The sequence below is a fragment of the Rhinatrema bivittatum genome, chromosome 8 (assembly GCF_901001135.1).
Source record: "Rhinatrema bivittatum chromosome 8, aRhiBiv1.1, whole genome shotgun sequence".
Lineage (NCBI taxonomy): Eukaryota > Metazoa > Chordata > Amphibia > Gymnophiona > Rhinatrematidae > Rhinatrema > Rhinatrema bivittatum.
This window is the reverse complement of record NC_042622.1, coordinates 90,939,349-90,966,258: the sequence shown is the minus strand read 5'-3', so window position 1 is coordinate 90,966,258 and position 26,910 is coordinate 90,939,349. Positions and strand designations below refer to the sequence as shown.

The following is a 26,910-nucleotide window of genomic DNA, read 5'->3' as shown; positions in this document are numbered from 1 at the left end:
ACACACAGGATCTCCCCCCCTTTTCAACACACACACAAGCAGTCACCCACCCGTGCACACACACAGGCATACATAAAAAACACACAAACTGGCAGTCACCCACATACACCCAGAGGGCCTAGGCCTTTTTTTCAGCTGCCAGTAGGATGGAGTCTGCTGTCAACCACCTCGTCCTCTTCTCAAAGAGCTAAAAGCATCTGCAGCCTTTGCTTCTGCTGTTTCTGCAGGTGGTCGGAGTGGGGAAATAGCAGGAGTACATTTAAAAAAAAAAAATCCAGCGATCATACACTGATCTCCTCCCCTGAGATAAATGTACCTGCAGGACGGCTTCGTTTCCCTGCAGCTCAAAGTGTGTTGCGCTGTGAAAGCCGCGTTCGAGTAAGGTCATTGTGCCCTCTGCAAATGCCTTCGAAAATCACCAGTTTTGGGGTGGGTGGCAGCAGGAGTCACGTTTATCCCGTCATCTCCTGCTGCCCAGAGTTAGGGACGTGTGTTTCCCCTGAGCGGATCGGGCAGGGGTTTGGTTTATCCCTGCCTGATCTGATGTTTGACTTTGGAGGCAGAGTGAGGCAGTGGCTGTGGTAGAGGTGTTATGGAGGGGCACCTTTTGCCGCTCCAAAATTCTGTCGCCTGAGGCCACAGCCTCACCCTGCCTCATGATAGAACCGCCCCTGGGAACGGGTGGCTATGTAGTGATAGGGTGGCCTTCTCTAGTTATTTGCTGGTCAGCTTTAAGTAAGAGAATCTCTGTAGAGGAAGTAGGAAAAGTGAGGAGCATGGCATGGGGCCTACACTCCCCCAGAAAGCCACCAACAAGAAATGGGAGTTGGCAGGTCTGGTGCTTTGATTAGCAAACTAGGCAGTCACCTAATTTGCCAAGATTTCGAGGTCTAGAGGGCCACTGTACCAGAGTCAATACTGCCAAAGAAAGAAGCACAGTACTAGAGCCACTACTGTGGGTAAGAGACAGCTTTGTGTTGCAGCTGCTGCCAAAAGATGTTGGGAGAGAGGGGTGAATAGCTGAAGGTTCACCTAGGGTGTAAAATAGGCTTGCACCGGCCCTGGGAGATGACCACAGTTTAAAGTTAATAGTTACTAGTTGAGCAAACCAGCCTCCTCCCATTTCATTTGGAGGTAGGGAGTCCTTGACGGTACTGGATTTCTGAGGAAGCCACTGGTTAAGTGCTAAGAACATAAGAACATGCCATACTGGGTCAGACCAAAGGTCCATCAAGCCCAGCATCCTGTTTCTAACAGTGGCCAATCCAGGCCATAAGAACCTGGCAAGTACCCACAAACTAAGTCTATTCCATGCTACTGTTGCTAGTAATAGCAGTGGCTATTTTCTAAGTCAATTTAATTAATAGCAGGTAATGGACGTCTCCTCCAAGAACTTATCCAATCCCTTTTTAAACACAGCTACACTAACTGCGCTAACCACATCCTCTGGCAACAAATTCCAGAGTTTAATTGTGCGTTGAGTGAAAAAGAACTTTCTTTGATTAGTTTTAAATGTGCCACATGCTAACTTCTGGTTCAATGGTGGATTTACTATAAGGTGGCCCTACTGGTCCATAAGTTGCTAGGCACCATGGATCAATGTGATCCAATGAATCTATGACACTCCCCCCCCCCCCCCCCCATGACATTAAGATGTATGAGATGTATTTGCTGTACTGTTAACTGACTTGATATCTTCTGAGGAAGGTCAATATATAAAAATGTACAAATAAATAAATAAATAAACAAGATCCTCTCAACAAGGAATTCTAGAAGCCTCCTGGGTATTTATTTATTTATTTATTTTATTTAATTTTATATACCGACAGCCGTTTGCTGTCGGTATATATGCTCATCTCGGTGAAACACAGGGCCAAGCCTTCTCAATAGCTGCCCCGTTTGCTTGGAACACTCTTCTAGGCATGATTCAGACAACATCAGACAAGCAGATATTTAAGAAGGCATCAAAGATGTCTCTTTTTAGGAATGCTTTTAACCTACCAGAGTAGTTTAGTTGGTGCAATTTTTCTTTCTTTTTCCGCTTTAAGATTTTTGTTACACCTGTTTTTACCTTGAAGTGTACAAGTCTAACATTGATGTTATTGATTTAATGTTTGTGTCCGTGTCATAGATTTATGTGTGCTTTCATTGTTCCCCGCCCCGAGCCCTTGGGAAAGTGTGGGTTATAAATCATTTTAAATAAAAAAAAAAAACAAAAAAAACTATAACACAATCACAGAGACAACTGATTTTTTAATAAACACTGAGGAGCCAAAATCCGTGAAGGAAAGTACCTGCTTGTTTGCAAACAGTGGGCCCTCAGAGATACATGGATCTCTCCCCACACCTACCTTACCTTGAGGTCACAGTGGTTAACGGGGGTGGGGGTGGAGGCATCTAATGTCTCAGCAGCCTTGGGCCGGCTCAGTATCTAAACACCATTGGACTGCGTGATAGGGCACAAATCTACTGTTCCATTAGGGGCCAAGCTAGAGCCAGGTGCCTCGAGGTGGGGACAAGTTCATTCCCAAGGAGTGTGGCTACCACCAGTTTGGTGGCCCCCAAAAAGCGACGCTATGGGATCATCTTGGAAGGGACAATCCCACCAGCCCTAGGGGGTCGGTGAGGGCACAGCTGTAAGAAGGAATGCTTGACCACACGAAAGAAGCAGAAGAGACTATGTGACAAAGTAGCAATGGGATTCAGCAGCACAAGTAAAGTAGAAAACATTGGTGGCCATTTCCGTTCTGAAGCAGCAGTTTGCAAAACATGGCTCAGCAGGTACGACACGCAGATAGATTACATGGATATTCTCTCACAAAGTATATGGGTACTTTGTGGCTTAAAATTCACTTACTATGTGGATCCAGAGAAGTTTATCTGCATATCTACTTAAGCTACATGGATAGATACTTTGAAGAAGGACCCCTCTGCCTACTGGACTGTTGATCTTAAAATCAAACCCTCTTGTTGTATGTACATCAGATAATTAAAGCTGGGTTCCATGAGGAGACCAGAAAGAAAAGAAAACAAAATTTTTATTTTAAAGACCTGGCTACTGAAATAACCTTTAAGAATTAAGAGTAAAATATTAGATGGAAATGAGAAAAAAAAAGGGCTGTCGAAAAGTGAATTGATAAGTGCCGAATCTTGCTGAAGATGGTGAAGGAACACCAGGGCTGGCTCAGTGGCAAGGTCAGCGCACTGTCATACGGAGGACTCTGTTGCCCAGGCTGGCTGGGATGCTGCAGAGGCAGCACTTAGAGCCCCTGGGAGGTTGGTGGGAAAGGAAGAGTCAGTTATCACACAATGGTAACACCCAGTGGCTGATTTGAGGCCCATGACTGCAGGGTTGTGAGGATGGGACAAGATATGGGAGGTGATATAAAAATAGGGTGAAAAAGAAAAAAAAACATAGTTGCTACTGAAGGTTCAGGGCCCCAGATCCCAGGCTCAGGTTACAACTGAGCTGGAAGTACAGAGAAGGGCGACCAAAATGATAAAGGGGATGGAACAGATCCCCTACAAGGAAAGGCTAAAGAGGTTAGGGCTGCTCAGCTTGGAGAAGAAACGGCTGATGGGGGATATGATAGAGGTCTTTAAGATCATGAGAGGTCTTTAACAAGTAGATGTGACTCGGTTATTTACACTTTCGAATAATAGAAGGACTAGGGGGTATTCCATGAAGTTAACAAGTAGCACATTTAAAATGAATCAGAGAAAATTCATTTTCACTCAATGGACAATTAAGCTCTGGAATTCGTTGCCAGAGGATGTGGTTAAGGCAGCTAGTGTAGATGGTTTTAAAAAAGATTTGAATAAGTTCCTGGAGGATAAGTCCATAAACTGATATTAATCAATAGGGAATTGCCACTGCTTGTTTCTGGCATTAGTAGCATGGGATCTATTTAATGTTTGGGTACTTGCCAGGTACTTGTGACTTGGTCTGACCCAGAATGGCATATCTTATGTTCTCTTGCTAGTTTTTAAATTCCTTCTCAAGGTTCCTGCTTTGTGCTTTCACTTTGTATTGCATTATCATTACAACCCTGAATTGTATTGATACGTAGGACAGCCCATTCCCCTCTATGTAAAGCTACTCACAGGTCCCCATTCTGAGGCCGTCCACTGTCGGTCACAGGGGGAACCTGTGCAGTTCTTCTCTGTGGGTGGCTTGGTGTCTGGGTCACACAACAGCTCATCTTCAGAGCATCGGACATCCCTCGTCACGAGGCTTCTTTCGCCGCACCTTGCAGTGCACTGTTGAAGAAAATCAAATTGTATGTAATAAATAGGCTGATCTGTGCAGCAAACATTTCCACCAACCTAACAAAAGACTGACCGAATCTTCTGTGCCTCTGGGTTTCTAGGACACTTGATCAAGTATCCCTTAATTATGGGACCAACCCACTTCAGCTGCCCTTGGGAAAACCATTTATTTTCAGAAATCTAAAATATGTATAGCAATTTATAATGTGCTTGCATATGTGTGTGGTCACTGTTTGTCCCCTCCACAGAGGGCCTCTGATCACTCCCTGCAACATTACATCTCAGACCCATGGTCATGTCATAATTTCTCTCTCTCAGACTGAACTGGCTCACACAGACGATGCAATTCAATTATAGGGACATCTGAAGAGCTTTCATGCACCAGAATGTATGCAGCCAATCGGACAGATGCTTGGGCCGAACATTTTTTTGCCCTTGAATTTGGGGTACAGTGAAAACATCAACATATTGGATCTGATCAGGGAAGTCTGTTACCTCCAACAACTTTGTTTCCGATAGCGAAGACCATGTTGAACATAGGAGTAAGAATTAAGCATCATTATTATATAATATATAGAGCTGTCTGTGTTCTCTTTTAAAGGAGCCAATATATTACACAATAATTTGTGCCTGTTTTCAAGCCTGTGATTTTTAGAATTTTTTCCACTTGGAGGCTTTTTCTTTTATTTATTGCTTATTGGCACCAGTCTATGTCCTAGGTTTGTGTGATTTACTGATTTTTTTTTCAGTTATGCTTTAGATTGGTCTCCTGTTTCTGGAAAAGTTTTTTTTTTTTTGTGATTTTGCCATTGTTAATGCATTATGATTGTTAGCTGATTGTATTTTGTTTATGCATGTATCTTGCTTTGAGCTCAGAGTATTCAAATAAATAAATATTGTCCTCTTGCCCAACCAGAGTAAGGTGACACCATGAAACATCATTGGCAGCACCTCTCACTCGCACAGTTATTTTTCCACCTTCAGGAAAAGGAGTGTGATGCAAACACCGACAGCATCAGCCAAGACATCCGTTTCAAGGTATGAGTTATTATTTAGTGCATAAATATTTCTTAAAAATTAAAAGAAAGCAAGAATCTGACTACAGCCATAAAATACCTAGAAAGACAGCAGTGTGATACAGCACAAATTAATAGTACAGACTGACTTATTTCCAAGGGGTTTTTTTTGTTTTGTTTTTTTAAACCTAGCAAGTTATAAGGAATATTTTATTGAAGTAAACACATGACTAGCTCTGCTCTCTGACCTGAAGGGAGCAGAGCTATCCAAATCATAATGTATTAAGTTAATCCTAAAACTTGTTTGTTCACTTTTATTTCTGCATCTCTTAAGTGGATGAACATGGCAACCACTCCACTTTATTGAAAAAAGCACAACTGGCGTGTAGGAAGGGAAGCTGGCAGCCATATTTTGAAAATGTCTTGACTGTGTTCAAAGATTTTACTGGACAGACATATCTGGAGTGCTGGCAGCTCCTCCTAAAAACTGGGATTCTTTTGAGATGTGCTTGAATCATTGTCCATGTCAAAGGCTGACAGCTGGTGTGATGGTTGTATAACGTAGACAAATGTGTGAGTGGTGTGCTCTTCTAACACATCAGCTTGATTTTGTGCTCCTCAGATCTCTCTGAACCAGGCTTTTGTATTTAATGCCAACTGGCACCTGGCTTCAGACACTGATCCAGCTCAGATTAGCTGAAGACGTAATACGATCAGTGAAACACTTCAACAGTCTGTCCCATGGCACATATAGTGTATGCATGGCTTTTCAACAACTATGTTAAAACATCATTTATTCTTCTTCCCCTGCTCTTTTTCCTTCTCTGAGAAAAAAAACCCAAAGTTTTTTTATTTTGCAGTATTCTCAGAAGAGGTGGGTTATGAGGGACTACAGCTAAGTAATGAAGCACTCATGGAAGAAAGTTAGATACCCCCCATCAACCCCAGTCCAGTTGTGGAAGAGAATCCCAAAGGAACCTGTAAAACTGAAAGAGGACAAGGTGATGGGATCAGACAGGATACATCCTGGAATATCATGGGAACTTGCAAAAAGTGTTGGCACCATCACAGACAACCTCGTTCAGTCACTCAGCAGAAAAAGAATTAACTCCAAAGGACCGGAGGCTGTATTTCTTTAAATATACAGACAAATAGAAGTAGTGCAGATAAGGACTACAAAACGCTGTAAAATCTATACTCAAAGTCTGTGAAGTGTAGCTTAAGGACCTAACATATATAATGTAAAAGAGAGGGGGTTTACAACAGAAAATACATTCAGATACTGCAGGAGTATAAATACTGGACAAGTGGAAAGCAATTTTCAATAGAAGGTGAAATTTTGTACATACCTGCTAATTTCAGTCCTGACAGGTGGCATATGTTCACCCACCAGCAGGTGGAGGCAGAGGATACATTTTATACTGATGACATCCCCTCCTATATTTTCTGGTGCAGCAGGAGAGGTTCTCAATAATCTCTTGCCAAACTTAAAAAATAAGGGCTGCATCTCCTAAACCCTTAATACAAAAAAGCAAATAAATATTTTTTTTCTCCAGGGACAATACACAGGAGTGGAGTGGTAGCCTAGTGGTTAGAACAGTAGGCTGTGAACCAGGGAAACCAGAGCTCAAATACTGCTGCCACTCCTTGTGACCTTGGGCAAGTTATTTCTCCCTCCAGAGCCTCACGTACAAACTTAGGGCCTGATTTACTAAAGCTTTTCTTCCATTCTTTGTCTACAGGGGAAATGCTTAGTAAATGAGGGCTTTAATTGTGAGCCCACTGGGGACAGAGAAATCCTACCTTAATGTAATCCAATTTGAAATGCCTGAAAAAGTGGAATACAAATCAAATGAAAAAGATAAAAGTTCTCTTGCTCCTTTTATTTTGGAGCTATCCTATAACCTAAACTTTACAGAGCCACTGTAATTCCTTTCTATTCTGTGTGTCACACACTCATTTTTTTAGACTCCAGCATTTTCAATGATGCCATGGCTTCTGGGTGGATTCTGGACTGATTTGTCAGGACTCAAAGAAAGGAAATTAGTAGGTATGTACAAATTTCACCTTCCTTATTGTCCTGCTAGTTCAGTCTAGATGCATAGCACATGCCCGAGCAGTGCTAAGTGGGAGGAGAGAAACCAGGGTCACTTTGAGGATGCTTGCCCCAAAATCTGCATCCTCCTTGGCCCACAGGTTCAACTTGTAGTGCTTGGAGAAGATGTGCACTGAGGCCCATGTTGCTGCTTTACAAATCTCCTCTGGAGATGCTAGTCTGGACTCTGCCCAGGACAAGGCCTGTGCTCTGGTAGAGTGGGCCCTCAATCTCTCTGGTACCTGCTTACTCTTAGCAATATATGCAGAGGTGATTGACTCTTTAATCCAAAATACGATGGAGGTTTTCGATACCACTTCCCCTTTTTGGCAACTCCCAAACAAGACAAATAACCTAACCAACCTCTGGAATGAATTTGTGACTTTTAGGTATTGTAGTAGTATTCTGTGCACATCTAATAATCACAGATTTTTCTTCTGTCCAGTGCAGTCCACTGAACCAAAATGAAGGTAGTGAGATGGCTTGATTGAGATAAAATGCTGAAACCATCTTAAGCAAATATGATGGGACTTGCAAATTGCAACTTTCTTCGTTGAAAATACTAAATAGAAATCCCTTAATAATGATGCTTGCAGTTCAGAAATTCTCCTTGCTGAACAGATGGCTACTAAGAACACAGATCCTTAAGTAATGCTTTCTTCAATGACTTGAAGGGTGCTGCAGCCATGGATCTCAGTACTAAGTTCAGATTCCTTGCAGGAATCACAAAGTAGGTTGGGGGTTTACATGTTTCACCCCCATTCCCAAAGAAACAGACCAAGTCAAGATGTGAAGCCAAGTAGCCACCTCTAATCTGATCTCTGTAACACGACAGTGCTGCCACCTGAACTTTCAGCGAATTCAAGGCCAGCCCCTCGTCTAAGCCTTCCTAAATAAAGTCCAAGATTCTAGAGACCTCAGGGTCCAAGAGTCTAGAGACCTCAGCTCTAAAGGGAGAAAGGACTATTAGCACCAGATATGAAAAATTCTCCAGACCCTAATATATGCTAGGAACATGGACCTTTTTGTCTTAAGAAGTTCCAAAATCACAGCTTCCAAGTCTCACCCTTTCAATGGTCAGACCATAAGACAAAATAGAAAGGGGTCCTTCATCTCCGCCAAACCTTGATGAAGTAGGCCTCTGTCCAAGGGGAACATGAGCAGATTACCCCTTTGGAGCCTGACCAGATTGACGTATCATGAATACCTGGGCTAGTTTGGTGCTTCTAGAAAAAAACATCCTGGGTGATCTGAAATCCTTTCAAGAACTCACCCTATTAGGGGTCACAGAGGAAATACATATAAGTTTCTCCCATGGTCATGGTTGCATCAATGTGTCCAATCCTTTGGTTTTGAGTTCTTTCCTCCAGCTGCAGAATCTCTTTGCTTTAGCATTCTGATGATTTGCCATCAGGTCCCACTAGGGGAGGTCCCATGTTGTCATGATTTGTGCAAACCCCACTTGTACCAATTCCCATTCTCCTGTGTCAAGGGTATAATGGCTCAGAAAATCCACCTGCACATTGTCCAGTCCTGCGATATGTAACGCCAACAGCTCCTTGAGATGTTTTTCCACCCAAGTTAACATGAGTTTTTCTTATGTTGCCAGCTGCAGAATTTTGGTGCTCCCTTATCTATTCATATAAGCCACTGCAGCTGCATTGTCTGACAATAATTTGACCATCTTTCCCTTTATCAATGAGAGAAATTTGATTAGTTCTAATCTAATGGCCCTAACCTCTAGCTGATTTATCATACAGGTTGCTTCCTTTGGTGACTAGAGGCCCTGCAGCAACTATGATCCACATGTGCTCCCCAGCCTACTAGGCTTGCATCCATCATGACCATGATCCACTCTGGAGGTTCTAGATTGATTCCCTTCTGTAAGTTGGCTTCAGTCAACCGCCATCTCAGATGCTTCCTAATCTGGAATCATGAAAGCCAAATCATAATCTTGTTCTTGCAGGAACCACCAAGACAGGAAAGTTCTCTGAAGGGTGCATTTGGGTTCTTGCCCAAGGTGCCAGGTCTATGTCAGCTGCTACTGAGTCCAATACTTGAAGATATGAATACACCAGGATGTCAATAGGTCTCTTACCTGTGTCTGTAGCTTGCTGATTCTCTCCAAAGTCATAAAGACTTCCCTGCTCTGATATTGAAACATGCTCCCAGACACACTAGAGACTGTGGGGGCTCCAGCTGGCTCTTTGAGTGATTCACCACCCAACCCAAAGATTCTAGCACCTGCAGGACTCTGCAAGTGGACTGTCAGTTTTCTTGAATGGATTGTCCCTGATTAGCCAATCATCCAGATAAGATTGAACCAAGATTCCTTCCTTGAGAGGGAATATGTCATTACTATTAATATCATAGAAAAGGTCCATGGGGCTATATCCAAGCTAAACCGAATGGCTCTGAACTATTAATGCATTCTCAGAACTGAAAATCATAGGATTTTCTTCTCTGATAGGAATATGTAAGTATGTCTCGGTCACGTCTAATGACGTCAGAAACTCTCCTCACAGATCTCAGTGTTCCCTTGTAAAAATGGAGTACCTGGAGCACCTTTTTGACTTGCTTCAAGTACCGGATAGAAGGTTCCTTCCTACCTTGGGACAACAAAATAGATGGAATACCAAACTTCCCCATTTCTGCCCCTGGGACGTCAACTATTGCATCCAATTGAAACAATCTATAGTCTCTTGAATGGTGACCTTCTTTTTAGCCAATCTACATGAAGAGAAGACAAATGCATCTGAAGTGGGAGCAACCAGTTTCAGTGCATAGCATTGACAGATGATCTTTAGAAACCACTTGTCCTTTGGTAACATTGGTCCACTCCTCATAGTAGAGTTTCAAGTGGCTTCCTACTGGAGGTAAAGACGAGTGGACCTCCAGAGAATCATTGTGTATTTCTGGGACGCATTGGACCCTGGGAGAGCTTTCCTGGCCCCCTCTCTTGCTCCCATAAAATGGCTGCGAATTTTAGGAGGTCTGGTCTATACTGTCTAAATTCCTTGAGCTAGCTTATAAGAGACATTCCCCCACGAGATCCCTCAGAACCTGTCCTCCAGCAGCCTTTGGGGCTTAGATTCCCACAACACCTAAGAGAAGGTGCCCTTTAGAGGGCAACATACTCAAATGGGCTTTTAAGTTAGAGTCAGCTGACCAGTCTCCCAATCCAGTAATCTCCTGGCCATCACTACAGATACTACTTGCTTAGCCGATGTCCTAATCAGGTCATGCAAGATGTCTGCCACAAAGGCTGCCAAGTTAGAGTCAGACTTGGTTGCATCACTCAGTCATAAGTGAGATTGTTCATGCTTCTCTTCCAGCTGGCCTTGCTGAATCCATCAGTTGATGGCTCTAGCCACATATTCTTCCCAGACTGCTGCCTGTAGGGAAACATTATCCATCTTCTTTAAGAGGGCCTCAATTTTCCAATCCAGAGTGCCCTGCTACCAGAATAGTCATGTTACAAGTAAGCGCAGCCACCAGGGCATTCATTTTAGGCATCCTAAAGAGGTAATATTGACTCTTTCTCCACCTATTAATGTGAAGGAGACTCATTGCTTTCCTAATTTTTAAAGCTGAGTCTGAGGTCTGCCACTCTGCCACAATCATATCCTGTATAGTTGGATGTAGCTGAAAAGCCTTAGGAGGCCTCTTAATTCCTGCTAGAATTGGTTTCCCCTGTGAGGTTGGTTCCTTCATCAGCCCCCTCAATCAGCTTCAATTAATGCATAATTCTAGAAATGAGAGCTCCCAGCTATTCCTTTCTGAAAAGTCTCACTGCGGAATTCTCGCCCATCCAGAGATCGGCTCCCTTCCTTGGTCTCTTCCATTGACCCTAGGATCTCCCTGAAACTACTTTGAACACTGTGTGATGATAGAGACATATGTGGGGAGGATACCATTCTCCACCCCCACCCCACCCCACCCCAGCTCTGTTTGATGCTTCTTTGGGGCAGAGTCCTGCTCTGTGGAGGGGATAGGGGGCTCTGTGGCAGCACTGATGCTCCAGGTCCTGTCTTGCCCTCACAGCTTACAATATGCCTTGTGCATAATTAGGGCAAACGCAGTAGAAAACTCTTACTCCATGACCCTGGAAGGTGCTGTGAGTGTACTAGGATCCATGTGGGCCAACGTGGATGCAGCTGAGGAATGACAGGAGTGAGCTGTGGCTCCTGCATCAAACACAAACACCACCGGAAATCTCACTGCTGGCCCTGTGGTGTTCTGATTGCATGGCCTGATTACCCTCTTCTGTTCAAAGAACTCTCTCACTCTCCAGGTTTCTTCCATTTCTTGTGGTCCGAAGCTAACACCTCCAGATCCAAGGGATGCATTTGTTCACCTGCCAGACCCTTGCCTTTGCAGGATCTGCAAAATGAGTCTGTTATGCTGCACTGACCTATCTACAATCAGGTGACTTGCTGGATCCGAGGTAGCATGGATTCCCCAGGAGAAGCTGCTGTCAGACCATTCTTATTGATTGTTTTGATTGGGTAACTAGAGCATTCGATCAAGGAAGAGCGCTTGATGTGATCTTCTTGGATTTCAGCAAAGGTTTTGATACAGTCCTGCATAGGAGGATTGTGAATAAAATGAAAAGCTTGGGAGAGGGAGATGACTCAGAACCAATATCAGGAAATATTTCTTCACGGAGAGGATGGTGGATGCTTGGAATGTCCTTCTGGAGGAGGTGCTGAAGAAGAAAACAGACAACAAATTCAAAGGAGCATGGATAAACACATGGATCTGTAAAGGCTAGAGGATGGAAATAAAGAAGAGGGTGCATGGGGGTAACCTTCATGAAGCAGCAGTTACTACCCTTAACCGAAGGCATTGGGATTACTGCCCTCAATCAATAGCCTTGATGCTTTTGATGTAACTGCAATATCACTTCCTGCTTTGATGGCAGGGGGAAAAAAGGGAAATGGATACAGATAACAACCAACATGGGCCCTGACTTTTACCGTCTGGAGTACTGACATGCAGAAATAAGGGGAAAAGCACAAGTCCCAAAGCAAAGAATGTCAAGCAGCATTGTCTAAATTATCAAGAAGGTTCTTCATTTATTTATTTATTGGTTTTTGTATACCGTCACTCGGGTTCCATCATAACGGTTCACAACAATAAATAATAATGCAGTAAAAATGTTGTTAGCAATAATTTACGGGTTTGACAATTGCTTGGTTTTGATTGATTGTGAATATTACTATTGTTATTATAAGGCTTGGGGGTAACTGCACAGAGTGGCAGTTACTACCGTAAGAGAAACATAGAGGTATCCTGCACGGAGGGGCAGATACTACCATAAGAAGCTTGCTGGGCAGACTGGATGAACCCATCTGGTCCTTTTCTGCCATCATTACTATATTATGTGAATATGACTTCTGGTACCACATCTGCAACATTTTCTTCCCCTTTCTGACATGGCTGCATGTCGTGGAGGAGAGGGGAAAGGCTGATGAGGACTGAGTTATTGCTGCCAGGCCTCCTAAAGGATCCTGTTAGGAAGGCAGATACCACAGCTGGAGTTTCTTCATCTGTGAATGACACTCAGGTCCTGCTCCTGCCATTGCTGCAATGCCACCAGGTCAAACAGAGAACTAGATTTATCAAGGGAGGAAAAGGCAGTCCGACCTGACTTAGGTACCTTTGGCTTGGCCCTGATCCTTAGTCAGAGAGAAGAGGCTCCCAGCAGGCCATCACCCTCCAGATCTGTACTCTATGCCTGCTCTCCTAATCTGGCACTATCTGATGGAGGCAGAGAACTCCTGACAACTTTTCCTGCTGCACCAGAATATATAGGAGGGGATATCGTCACTATAAAATGTGTTCTCCGCCTCCGTTTGCTGGTGGGTGAGCATAACCCATGTCCCTGGACTTATCTGGCAGGATGATAAAGAAAGTAAGTTCCAGAACAAGGCAGCATGATTACAAGACTTCAGGCAATATTTCTTCATAGTATGGTTGAAAGAATGGAGGCTAGTGGGGAAAACCAGTATCAGAATTCAATTTGACATTGAAGAAACACAGAGGAGCCAAAGTAGAGAGGAAGAGGATAAAGGGCAGAGATCAAGCAGGCTCTAAGGTAGTGCAGAAGGAAGGGAAAATAATCAAACTAGACGAGCTTAAAAGCCTTTAGTTGCCCTCGTATTTCAGTCTCTCAGCCCTCCTTTTGTATGTCTATTTCTCTTTCGTCCGAGCACGAGCTAGAGATAAATATTCTTAATACCTCTGACCACTCTGACATTTCCCACTGTGGTCCACAGGCAGGGTTTTTGCAGATTTTGCGCTCTTCCGGCCTGGCCATGTCCACCGCTTCACACAGGTCTTTATACACAGAGCTATCAAACCCTGGTGAGAGCATCTTCCAGCAGCGGACAATGCGAGACTGGTATCCCTCGCCACAGGTCCGGGAGCACTCACTCCAACTGCTCGTCTCCCACCTAAGGGAAACAAAACGCACACGATGTAGCCAGCGTGCTGAGGCTCTTTTTCAATTAAAAAAATGACGCTTACGAAAGGGGCCACAGACTAACAGCACTGGAAACCAAGGTCCCCCCTCTATAAAGCAGACAAAAAAAAGGGGATGAATAAGCAAAAGTTTTAAACTGGGGAACAGTAGGGCCAATCAAGGCTTCATCCCTAGCCTTGACAATTGGGGTTATTACTCACAAGTTTTTAACTTGTTCTAATTCACGCCCCCTTTTTGTGCCCGTTAATTTGTGTCCAGCTTATGCACAGGGGTTTTTGGACAGCATAAGGCAGAGCCGATGCAGCACTGGTGCAAGCTTTCGATGTAACTCTGTCCTGTCCTGAAGGAAACCACCTGCAAGGGTTTCTTCAGCCTGTGCTAAATGGTGCTGGTGATATTTTGCCATATTGACACCTCCACTGGGACCTGGAATGAGACCACCAACTTATTTGACACAGGTCACCAAAATGTTTCAGATGGTAATGATTCACGATCTGAACTGCTGACCTAGAGCAGAAAGGTTCCGAAACTCTGCCAGCTACCTGTTTGTTTGTTTGTTTTTTGCATTTATCTCTAGCGCTATTACATAAAAATATTAAAAAATCCTCAGAGACCTGAAGTGGGAGAACACCACAGTTATGAGGAAGTATTTGAAACACCCTGCACATTTTGCTCTGTGGAGCTTTCTGACCACTGCAAATCTTGGCTCTTTCAAATAAAAGCAGATCATCATTACAGTGTAACATTTTCACACCAGCACTGGGATTCGCTTTCTTCTGGGGGGGGGGGGGGGGGGGGGGGGGCAGAAACGTCACCTTGTTAGTGGCTTTTGATCTAGTATTGTTGATGGATTCATGAGAAAGCTCCTCACTCCATGTGCAGTGAAGAAAGTTCTTTTTACACGGTATTCAAGGAACTACAGTAGACAGTGGGGCATAAATCTTGGCTTTTGCCTCCAGACAGGCAATGTGCTTTTCCAGCAAGAGGATGATATTTTCAGAACTGGGGTATATAATAAGATGGTTTAGCCAAGGGTTGAGGGAGGAGAAGATACAGAAGAACAAGGGAGAAGGAAAGGAGAGATGAAAGCAAACACCAGAACAGGGGTGGATTTATATTATGGGCGCCCGTAGGCAGCACGGGGTGGCAGGCACTCTCTTCTCCCTCCCCTCTGAGATGCAGGGAGGAGAGGGTCCATCCCACTCTCTAAAAGTTATGAAGTGGGGGGAGGGAGAGGGAGAGGGGACCAGGAGTAACCTGAGATTGCTCCATCTGTATCCTCCCCCTCACCTCCAGCTGCTTGTTACCTAAAGCAGCGGTGGCAGCCTGATCCGGCAGCGACAGCAACAACTTTAAAGAAGAAACTGGGCGTTGGGCCTCCAGACACCCGTCCCGCACTCAAAGCTCTGCGGTGGCCCTGCTCCCTTCTCTCACATGGGTTTCCTGTTACTATGGAAACCGGGTGAGGGGCCCAGACTGTCTCAGGGCTTTTGAGCGCGAGGCAGGTGACTGACTGAAGGCCCCGCGCGCGCTGAATTTCTTCTTTAAAGTAATTGCTGATGCTGTGGGATCAGGATGCTGCCACCACGTTAGTAACAAGCAGCTGAGAGGCAGGCCCAGACAGAGGAATGTCAGCAGCAACAATGCTCCAGTGCCTACCACAATTTGGCACCAGAGGCAGTTGCCTGCACCTGAATCGGGTGGAGTTTCTTTGCATTCCTGGAAAGATGGATAGATAAAAATTAAAACAAATATAGAACAAGAAACATATCCATATGCACATTGCTCCCTCAAAGATACTAAATTCTTCCTTGCAGAAGCTTACAACAGGAGACGGGAAGCATTCGGGAAGGAAAATGAGGACACATCCTTTGGTAAAATAAAAATGTTCCTCCACTAGCAGCCTTAAGTGTCAAGACATGGCTCAGGAAGTGATACTGAGCACTAGGATCTGCTGCCCCGGGGCTCTCTGAAGCAATGCTTACTAGACCATGTACCTCGGCTGGCATTCCCGCCCAGTGCAGAACTCATGCACAGGCTCAGGGCGGGTCAAGGCATCACAGTACGAATCCTCCACTTCAGCCCCATCATAGCGCACACACATGGCATATGTGGACATCACGCCTGTTTAAAAGGAGGGAGAGGTGGGGTGCAGGATTTGGGGAAGGGGGGGGGGAGAGGAGAGAAGAAAGCAATGCACAAAGTGAAAATATTTCTGACTGGAATTGTTTTATGATTTTCTCGGGTTCTGCAGGCCAAAACATCTGGCCATGTTAGAAGTATTACAGCACTATTTTTGGCAAGAGACAGTGATCATTTGTAAAAACATATCCCAGCATTACAGTATCCCTTAAGCTCAAGAATGCTCTGAACTATTTACTAAACACAGAACCGCTGCTGCCCCATCACAAAAAACAAAAAATGGTTGTTGTATGATCTCATTTATGGCGCCATACATTTTCTTTGCTAAAACTTTAAAAACTTCTCCAAGTTCCTCTGGATAAGCCACAATTATTATGGTTCTGAGCACATGAGGGTGCCAGTGTAATGCTGGATAGAATCGTGTTAGAAGCATCCCAATACACACAGAGCAAGAAGACAGCATGAAGAACTGAAGCGAGGCCTCAGGAAAGGACACAACAGCACCCTGGGATACCCAAATACAGCATGGCCAGCTGAAGAGTAGGGATGTGAATCGTTTTAGGACGATTAAAATTATCGTCCGATAATTTTAATATCGTCTTAAACCGTTATGGAACACAATACAATAGAGATTCTAACGATTTATCGTTATAAATCGTTAGAATCGTGAGCCGGCACACTAAAACCCCCTAAAACCCACCCCCGACCCTTTAAATTAAATCCCCCACCCTCCCGAACCCCCCCCAAATGAGTTAAATAACCTGCGGGTCCAGCGGCGGTCCGGAACGGCAGCGGTCCGGAACGGGCTCCTGCTCCTGAATCTTGTTGTCTTCAGCCGGCGCCATTTTCCAAAATGGCGCCGAAAAATGGCGGCGGCCATAGACGAACACGATTGGACGGCAGGAGGTCCTTCCGGACCCCCGCTGGACTTTTGGCAAGTCTCGTGGGGGTCAGGAGGCCCCCCACAAGCTGGCCAAAAGTTCCTGGAGGTCCAGCGGGGGTCAGGGAGCGATTTCCCCGCCGCGAATCGTTTTCGTACGGAAAATGGCGCCGGCAGGAGATCGACTGCAGGAGGTCGTTCAGCGAGGCGCCGGAACCCTCGCTGAACGACCTCCTGCAGTCGATCTCCTGCCGGCGCCATTTTCCGTACGAAAACGATTCGCGGCGGGAAATCGCTCCCTGACCCCCGCTGGACCTCCAGGAACTTTTGGCCAGCTTGTGGGGGGCCTCCTGACCCCCACGAGACTTGCCAAAAGTCCAGCGGGGGTCCGGAAGGACCTCCTGCCGTCCAATCGTGTTCGTCTATGGCCGCCGCCATTTTTCGGCGCCATTTTGGAAAATGGCGCCGGCTGAAGACAACAAGATTCAGGAGCAGGAGCCCGTTCCGGACCGCTGCCGTTCCGGACCGCCGCTGGACCCGCAGGTTATTTAACTCATTTGGGGGGGGTTCGGGAGGGTGGGGGATTTAATTTAAAGGGTCGGGGGTGGGTTTTAGGGGGTTTTAATGTGCCGGTTTTGCGATTTTTAGATTTTTCACGATTTTTCACGATTTTCACGATTTTTCACGATATTTTACCCCCCCAAACGGCAACAATACGATTCCCTCCCCCTCCCAGCCGAAATCGATCGTTAAGACGATCGAGGACACGATTCACATCCCTACTGAAGAGACCTCAGGAGAGGGGACAGCAGCACCCTGGGATACCCAAATACAGCATGGCCAGCTGAAGAGAACTCTGGGGAGGAGACAACAGCACCCTGGGATACCCAAATACAGCATGGCCAGCTGAAGAGACCTCCTGGGAGGAGACAACAGCACCCTGGGATACCCAAATACAGCATGGCCAGCTGAAGAGACCTCAGGGGAGGAGACAGCAGCACCCTGGGATACCCAAATACAGCATGGCCAGCTGAAGAGACCTCAGGAGAGGGGACAGCAGCACCCTGGGATACCCAAATACAGCATGGCCAGCTGAAGAGACCTCAGGGGAGGAGACAACAGCACCCTAGGATACTCAAATACAGCATGGCCAGCTGAAGAGACCTCAGGAGAGGGGACAACAGCACCCTGGGATACCCAAATACAGCATGGCCAGCTGAAGAGACCTCAGGAGAGGGGACAACAGCACCCTGGGATACCCAAATACAGCATGCCAGCTGAAGAGACCTCAGGGGAGGAGACAGCAGCACCCTGGGATATCCAAATACAGCATGGCCAGCTGAAGAGACCTCCTGGGAGGAGACAACAGCACCCTGGGATACCCAAATACAGCATGGCCAGCTGAAGAGACCTCAGGAGAGGGGACAGCAGCACCCTGGGATACCCAAATACAGCATGGCGAGCTGAAGAGACCTCAGGGGAGGAGACAGCAGCACCCTGGGATACCCAAATACAGCATGGCCAGCTGAAGAGACCTCAGGGGAGGAGACAACAGCACCCTAGGATACTCAAATACAGCATGGCCAGCTGAAGAGACCTCAGGAGAGGGGACAACAGCACCCTGGGATACCCAAATACAGCATGGCCAGCTGAAGAGACCTCAGGAGAGGGGACAACAGCACCCTGGGATACCCAAATACAGCATGCCAGCTGAAGAGACCTCAGGGGAGGAGACAGCAGCACCCTGGGATATCCAAATACAGCATGGCCAGCTGAAGAGACCTCTGGGGAGGAGACAACAGCACCCTGGGATACCCAAATACAGCATGGCCAGCTGAAGAGACCTCTGGGGAGGAGACAACAGCACCCTGGGATACCCAAATACAGCATGGCCAGCTGAAGAGACCTCAGGAGAGGGGCAGCAGCACCCTGGGATACCCAAATACAGCATGGCCAGCTGAAGAGACCTCAGGAGAGGGGACAGCAGCACCCTGGGATACCCAAATACAGCATGGCCAGCTGAAGAGACCTCAGGAGAGGGGACAGCAGCACCCTGGGATACCCAAATACAGCATGGCCAGCTGAAGAGACCTCAGGAGAGGGGACAGCAGCACCCTGGGATACCCAAATACAGCGTGGCCAGCTGAAGAGACCTCAGGAGAGGAGACAGCAGCACCCTGGGATACCCAAATACAGCATGGCCAGCTGAAGAGACCTCAGGAGAGGGGACAGCAGCACCCTGGGATACCCAAATACAGCATGGCCAGCTGAAGAGACCTCAGGGGAGGAGACAGCAGCACCCTGGGATACCCAAATACAGCATGGCCAGCTGAAGAGACCTCAGGAGAGGGGACAGCAGCACCCTGGGATACCCAAATACAGCATGGCCAGCTGAAGAGACCTCAGGGGAGGAGACAGCAGCACCCTGGGATACCCAAATACAGCATTGCCAGCTGAAGAGACCTCAGGGGAGGAGACAACAGCACCCTAGGATACTCAAATACAGCATGGCCAGCTGAAGAGACCTCAGGAGAGGGGACAACAGCACCCTAGGATACCCAAATACAGCATGGCCAGCTGAAGAGACCTCAGGAGAGGGGACAACAGCACCCTGGGATACCCAAATACAGCATGCCAGCTGAAGAGACCTCAGGGGAGGAGACAGCAGCACCCTGGGATATCCAAATACAGCATGGCCAGCAGTGACATCTGGGGAGGAGAAAGCTGAACTAAGACACCAAAAGTATGAACAGGGCACAAACAGCTGAAGACAGACCTCAAGGAGAGATTTTTTTATTTATTTTTTTAAATGGGTATTAAATGGACACAAGAGAAAGATGCATACCTTTATTCCAAATAAAAATAAATTTATAAGGGCTATGATTTAAAATTAAATTAAAAAACAAACATCAGGGCATCTGAGATTAATTAATATCAAAGAGGGAAGAGTAAAGAAGAAAAAATCCGAGGCAGGTTAATGCCGGGAGGGTTTGTGGCTAGCATGACATTCCTAATATATCCCAACACAAACTCCAGGAAGAATCTATTTCTGCTCCCGCAGCGAAGACCCAGAATGTGGAATGTTACATAGCTCAGCCTCCTGCTTGCGGTGCGCTCCTGCCAGAATAAATATTGTTAGTCCATGCCGAAGCCAACCGACTGATGTGACTGCAGGTGACAAGAATCCCTGTGCTGCTGCCTGCCAGCATTCAGAAAGACAAAGCTGGAGGACTGCGCGGCAGCAGCACCCTGCTGTAATACCGCCACACAGCACACAACTGCAGGGTCAGAAAGTGGTACAGCCTAGCCCTTTCCTGAAGGGAAGGAGAGCAAAATCTCAGACCCCAAGAAACGGTCTTCCATAGGTACAAAGGCAATGGGCCCGATGTGGTAAGATGCGCTCGGCAGTTTTACCCACCGTGGCGAGCACAAACGTTACTTTCAATGCAGCAAGGAGTTCTGCACACACCAAAAAAATGTGAGAGTAGAACAGTACGCACTGCCTAGCGCCCTCGCATGGAAATCCCATGCCAATGGAGGCTTTAGCTATTATCCTCCCAATGCAGAGATGTTCGTTGGCTTAACTCCTGCTGACTTAACACTGGACATTTTACTCCTGGTGTTAATCTATAGGCAAAAGCAGGAGTTCCAGTGCTGGGGCCTGTAGTCAGTATTTTTCTGAGCAGAAAACATGCTTGGTGTAAAAAAAAAAGCATGTTGTCTGTGGATAAAAAATGATCTTTCCACACAAAAATGCGTTATGTATTGAAAGCACTTTTGTGCGCATAAATCATATTTTATGTACACTTAAACCATGTTTTCTTCACGCAGCCTATGATTTATGCACATAAATCATGTTTTTCTGCATGCTAAGCCTTTTCTTTGTGCACATTTTCTGGTCTGTATGCAGATTTTTTTTTTTTTAAACTCCTGATGCATTAGTTTACTGAATTGGGAGTGAAAACAAATTAGTTTGTGTGTTCCAAAACTGCGTCTAAACCTGAGCACACAGTTTAACTCTCAGCTAACTACACTGGCCCCTTTATTTCCAGAGTCTTTGTCATAGCAAGGAAGGCAATGCTTAGCTTTGTAAAGGTTTGACAGGGTCTGTTTGCAAAGGATTATGGAAGGGCTGCTCTGTGACAAAAGATTAAATTGCATCAAATAAGGAATAAGCTAGAAGCTCAGGGAGGCTGAGCTGGGTCCTGGGTACCCTCTCTGCATGACCTCTGCTAGAAAGGAGGGAAGCAAAAGCTGTGCCCTTGTTACAGAGTAGGGGTAGGCAGCCCCGATCCCGGCCTGCCACAAACAGATCTGATTTTCAGAATATCCACAATGAATGTGCAGAAAGGTGTATTTGTATGCACTACCTCTACTGTTTGCAAATGTGTGTCAAAAAAGAAAGGGGGAACCCCCCCCCCATACTTCCCTCCCCCCACGCTCCACAAACAATATAAGGGGAGACTATTTTCAAATGGAAATCCTTTTCCTTTCAGCCCTTACAGGGAATGTAGCTCTTTAGCGAAGGCTGCACTAATTTAGGGATGTGCAAGGAATTGGACAACTGGCCTCATTTTTAAATCCGACCCAGAAAGCAATTCAAATTGTAAAAGCCAATCAGGCTAGGACCAAACAGCAAACACCATTTAGGTAAAATAAGCAGCCTGGCATAATTTCCTGTCTTTAATCTTTAATGAAGTACCCCCTCCTGGGCCATTATGTATTATTATTATATATATGAGGACCCAGAAAAAGATATTTAAAAAAAAAAAAAAAAAAAAGCAAACCACCCACGCACTCTGAGGACCTCTACCAACTCTGTTCCCCATGTTAAAAAAAAAACAGTCAAAACAAGTCTTTCCTTCCTGACTCTGCGAAGAGGAGAACTGTTGATTCAGAAATACACTGCAATCAAATAGGAATCTCAGTGCAGTGCAGCTCAGTTCATCTGCTAGGGTTCCACTGGCCATTTCTAGGCTATAAGATGAATGGTTTGCAAAACATGCACATGAAAACTGAATAAACAGGCTTTATTAGTTATTACTGCCAATGGGGGTTATGTGGTCAGATGTACCTGTTGTACAGGTGGCACTGCAGGGCTCATGAGAGGAAAGTTTCCATCTGTACATATCTGCAGGACTCACTCCCTGGCCTTTTCTTAGCAGCTTCAATCGATTCCTGCCACCCAGGAAAGAAGAGAAGAATAAAAAAACCCCAAAAGACTTTTACAGATAAAGCTCTAAACCAGCATGTTAAATTAAAAACAACAACAACAATAACAACACACACACAAACTGCTTTTCATATATTAATTTATGGATTTTTTTTTGTTGGTTTGTTTCTTTACAACATACCTGTCCTGTTCCCCAAGTAGAATCCCCAGCCTGGTTAGAAGCAGAGCTTCCACTGTCTAGAAACAGAGAGAATGGGATAAAAATACCCACAAATAGAAACAATTCAGAATATAACAACTTTTTTTTTCACTTTCTGCACAAATACTTGACTTCCACAAATGGGTGCAGTATCTCTTTTTGGACTGGGAATTGTATGTGCCAGACTTTGGACTATTATAGCCAAGCGCCCTTGTCTCGCTACACTAGCACTTACAAAGAAGGAACCCAGCTATAACTGTTGGTTCAAAAACAGAAATCACAACCTCTAACAGTAATCTTCCTAACTTATATTGTCCTACCAGGGCAATACAACAAGCTTCCTGGGCAAGGTGAGCATCAAAGGTGTTCTACAATCTTGTGATAAGAAGCTATACCTGTCATGTCCAGTAGGGTATTGGCAAAGAACAAGACATAAGCAATAACACCTACTGGCCAGAACATTGTTAATGTTCTTCTTAAGTCACTATTTTTTCAGTTCTTTGAAAGGAGTTCCCCTTTTAGTCTCCTATCATCTTGGAAGCAGTCATTTTTCTTTGTGAGTTGCAAATGACATCATACAGCCTGCATCATCTTGGGTCACATGGACTATGATGTCACAAATGACATGTTTCACTGTGTGAAGCAGTTGGATCTCCAGGTGTATTCATGCAAATAATGATTCCTGGTAAAATGGCTGCTCCCAGGAATTCTGGGATAGGCAAGCAATCAATTAAATATTTTGAAATAAAAAAGAGTAGCATTTTAAATTGCAATAAGAGAGACAAGCATTGTTGCTTGCCATGCACACTTTTGAAATATTTCATGCTATCGTAGAAGAATTTTCCATTTAGGATAGTCCGAGCCCAAATTCCATGGGAATTAGGATGGCACATAGTGTCCATGCACTGTACAGGTGGACATTCTCTAGCTTAGGTTGTCCATTACCAACCCCAAAAAACATTTGGGGGATTTTCTCAAAGATAAGAGGGATAAGTTCCAGAATGCTTTGGCATGGGAATTTATACAAAAATAAAGACCGGACAAAACTTGTCCGATGGAGTCATCTGGATTGCCTGGTTAGAGCCAACAGAAGTCTTCTATCAGACCATGGATGTAAGAAATGCTTTAATGTGGGGAGGAAGGATGCAAAGAGAAAGTGCTGTTTGATATGCGTTATTGAAATCGATAGATTTTTTTTCCCCCCCATTCTTCTGCATCATAAACAAAATCCTGTGAGCATGCTTTGTCCAAAATAAGGCCCGTCAGTCACGGCAGCTTTTCATACATTAGCAAGGAACACTCCTTTCCCTGCTCTTCAGCAACACGCACCTCTCTAGTTCTTAGCTAATAGCAAACCAATTTCTGCAGCACGTTTAAATTTGAATATCCATTTTTGGAGAATGTACTAGCCCATTTGATGGATGCCTCGCATCACACAGAAGCCCTGCTTATAGCATTAGTGATAAAGAGACTGCAGCATGTGAAATATCAAACACCCCTAATAATAGATTACTACTGCTTACGAATATCAACCATGGTATGTTTCTATTAGGCATCTTCTCAATACAGCATTTTCCTTGTTTGGTTATTTTCTTTCGAGGTGTTTCAAAGCCTTATCACCCTACACAGTATTGTTACACTGTTCTGAGATTCAGAATTCATACAGTGCATCTCTGGGAAAGCAATGGCTGGGTTTTGTACATTAAAATAAAAGTCCTAAAAAGAACTCAGGGTAGCCAACCTTGAGGCAATATATTGCAAGGTTATTATATAATATTCCCATGCAACAGAGAACCTTGCACCTTTACAATAAAAAAAGTATATCTTAAAAATATTACAACTACAACTACAAGATTATTATAAAATTAAAAAAAAGAAAAAGGAACACTGTTACACCCAAAATTCTCACCCTTCTATAGAGAAGTCCTTTGGTGGACATTTAGGATTGATTATTCACCACAGAACAAGAATACATTAAGTGAATACTTGGCTAATTTCTGTGTACCTTTTTATAGTATTGTAATTTGCATGTTTCAAGAAACAGATGCTCTAAGAAAAAAGTCATCTGTTAGAGACTAAATATGGGAGACAAACAGTACAATAAGATAAATATAGAATACACAGAAATGAGCAGGGGATTCTGCCTGTTGCTTTGAGTATCATCCTGGTGTTAACGTCTGCCTATGCTGCTGTGTAGTATACAACCGACAAGCAACCTGCAGCTGGAGCACAACTTTCAGTGATTTGCTTGCAGATACAACACTGCAATGACTGGCTGTAGGGAAAATATTGTGTGGTGCAGAGATTTAAAAAAAAAAAAAAAAAAAGAGAGATCATGATGCTTCACAATGCTCAGAACAGAATGACCACCTGACCACCAGGTCACATTGAATTGGAGAGTCCATTCTGGTTTTTTCAGAATGCTCTGGGAGCTTTCCAGTATGGAGCTACTTGAAAAATCAGAATGGGTTCACCTTTCCAGGTGCGCGGTTCGAGCTCAGGGTGAAGGGCTGGTATCGCTCCCATGTGTGCACTAACCAGCTCTGAATGCACTGAGATGATTTGCCCAAAAGGATCAGTTTAGAAGGTACCCATAAGGGATGAATCCGGTTTTACCTAAATCACACTGTAAGCTTATATCGTTATATCCTGATATCCAGCTGCCTCTAGCTTGGCAAAAATCCACAGCTGGTACAATTTCTAGGCAGCAGAAGCTCTGTTTGGCATTTGCAATGATTATTTCTCCATTTTCGCATTATCACAAGAGCAGGACAGTAAAAGTCTGTTTGTTTTATATATACAGGGCAGAGCTTCTCCTCCCAGCAGGATTACTGCACGGAAAACCTTTCCAGGAATGTCTCAACCCAGGGGAACAGTTCGTGTTAGGACTAGGTCAGAGCAGACATAACAATTCTTATTTTGGCATTTTTTTTAAGGGATTGTTATTTGAAAATATAAACAGCAGTGAGTTATTCTAACACAACCAGGACGTATGATTTTTATTGTTATGGGTAAGTTGCAGGTCACGGGGTTTTCTGTCTGGATATTTTTTTTTTTTTAAATGTAGTACGTTCATCTTTCTGATGCAAGCGAGGGTACAAAGAACAGTACCCCACACTTATAAAGCAAGTCACACCCTTTGTGGCTTTATCTCCAATTGCTTCAGTGGAACTATGGAAGGAGGAAAAAAATCCTTTTGGCACACACTTCTAGGCTGGAATCTGCTGTTGTTTTGGCTGCCCAGATTCAAGAAAGGGGCTTTGTAGGGAAGAAGCATCTTAAGAGTTAGAAGTAAGCTCTGAGGGTCTAATGTTGAAAATACCTGGGCAAAGACAGGATCCCCCTATCTGGGGGGGGGGGGGGGGTTTCTACTCAGCGTACAAGATGTTTGGATCCCAAATGAGCCCTAGTCCAGCCAAACTCAAGCTCTTATAATTATGGCAGTAAGACATAATAAGTCGTGTTTTACATAAGCCACTGCAACACACCTCCAGTGCTCCATAAAGCATGACCTCCTAATCTAGTGATTACACAGAGCCTTGAAAGAAAGACTCGGATTCCAGTCCTACCTCCACCACTTCCTGCATGATATGGAAAAATTTGTTTCAACTCCTTGCGCTCAACCTTAGATAAGTCCTCTGGGGCAATAAACATGTAACCTTGGTGAGTCACTTTGTAAGGCATCAGGTACAATGATGTGGTGCTCCGAGAAATATTCTATTATTATTAAGTAGTGGCAAAACAGTAATATCACATCCTGGTGTCTTAAAATGACTCAGTACCTTGTTTTCAAAAATGCATCTCAAATATTTCTCTTAGAGATTTTAGGGCTTCTGGTTAAAAGACATCACTGACATATGGAGAAAATTACTTCTTGCCCACTCACATAGCTGGGCTTCTGCTTTGCTTGCAGACAGAACAGATGGAAACAGAGTTTAACTGCCTAAACTAGCACAGCCCGACTGACGCAGGGTCATGTTTTACCAAGGTTCAACAACCACTGACCCCTCCATGGTAGCACTCTCTTTAGTTCATCACATACACTTTTGTTAGTTTAACAAATTAATAGTGGAATACTAGACATAGAAAGAGTGGCATAGGCCATACCTTGCTCTGTTGGTCTTGTTGATCGATAGGTTGGAAGGAGAGGCCGTGGCATTGGAAACCTGTGTATCTGCTGAAGTATTAATCATTTTGTCACTGGTCATCTCGAGAAATGTCTCATTGATGCTGTATGACAGAAAGGCCTCATTTTCATCATAGTCCAGATACATGCTGTCCGTGTGTGACTCCAAGGAATTCTGGGTCTCTCCTGGAGAGAAAACACTTTTCAGGGTCATGTTCGCAGCGAGCTCTTTTGAGTCAGAGGATTTGTCTGTCGGTTTCTTCATGATGGCATTTTCTGATACAAATTCCTTTGAGATAAACTTTGCATCTTCTCCTTCTAGGACGTATGCACTGCTGGTCACATTGGAATCTATTTGAAAAAAGTAGATTGATAATTTGAGGCAAACAATGGTTTCCATGGATAGGGTGTAAGGGGCTGAACTGGCGGGTACTCAGTTCTCTTATCTGTTCTTCGGAGTAAGGACTATCAGTGTTAGGTAAGGTCTGAACTACTGTGTCTACTGATATTAAGAACTAAGAGT

General features: G+C 44.7%; 1 protein-coding gene across 1 annotated transcript in view; it reads right to left on the bottom strand.

Annotated features, from left to right (window-relative positions):
- ADAMTSL2 (ADAMTS like 2) overlaps window positions 1–26,910 on the bottom strand; it is a 66,669-nt gene that overhangs the window by 5,445 nt on the left and 34,314 nt on the right. The window contains exons 11-15 of the mRNA XM_029611960.1: window positions 26,369–26,738; window positions 21,964–22,067; window positions 15,865–15,991; window positions 13,625–13,838; window positions 4,105–4,260 (exon numbers count right to left, since the gene is read on the bottom strand). Of these exons, the coding sequence (XP_029467820.1) occupies window positions 4,105–4,260; window positions 13,625–13,838; window positions 15,865–15,991; window positions 21,964–22,067; window positions 26,369–26,738 (971 nt within the window). The remainder of the gene's footprint in view (window positions 1–4,104; window positions 4,261–13,624; window positions 13,839–15,864; window positions 15,992–21,963; window positions 22,068–26,368; window positions 26,739–26,910) is intronic.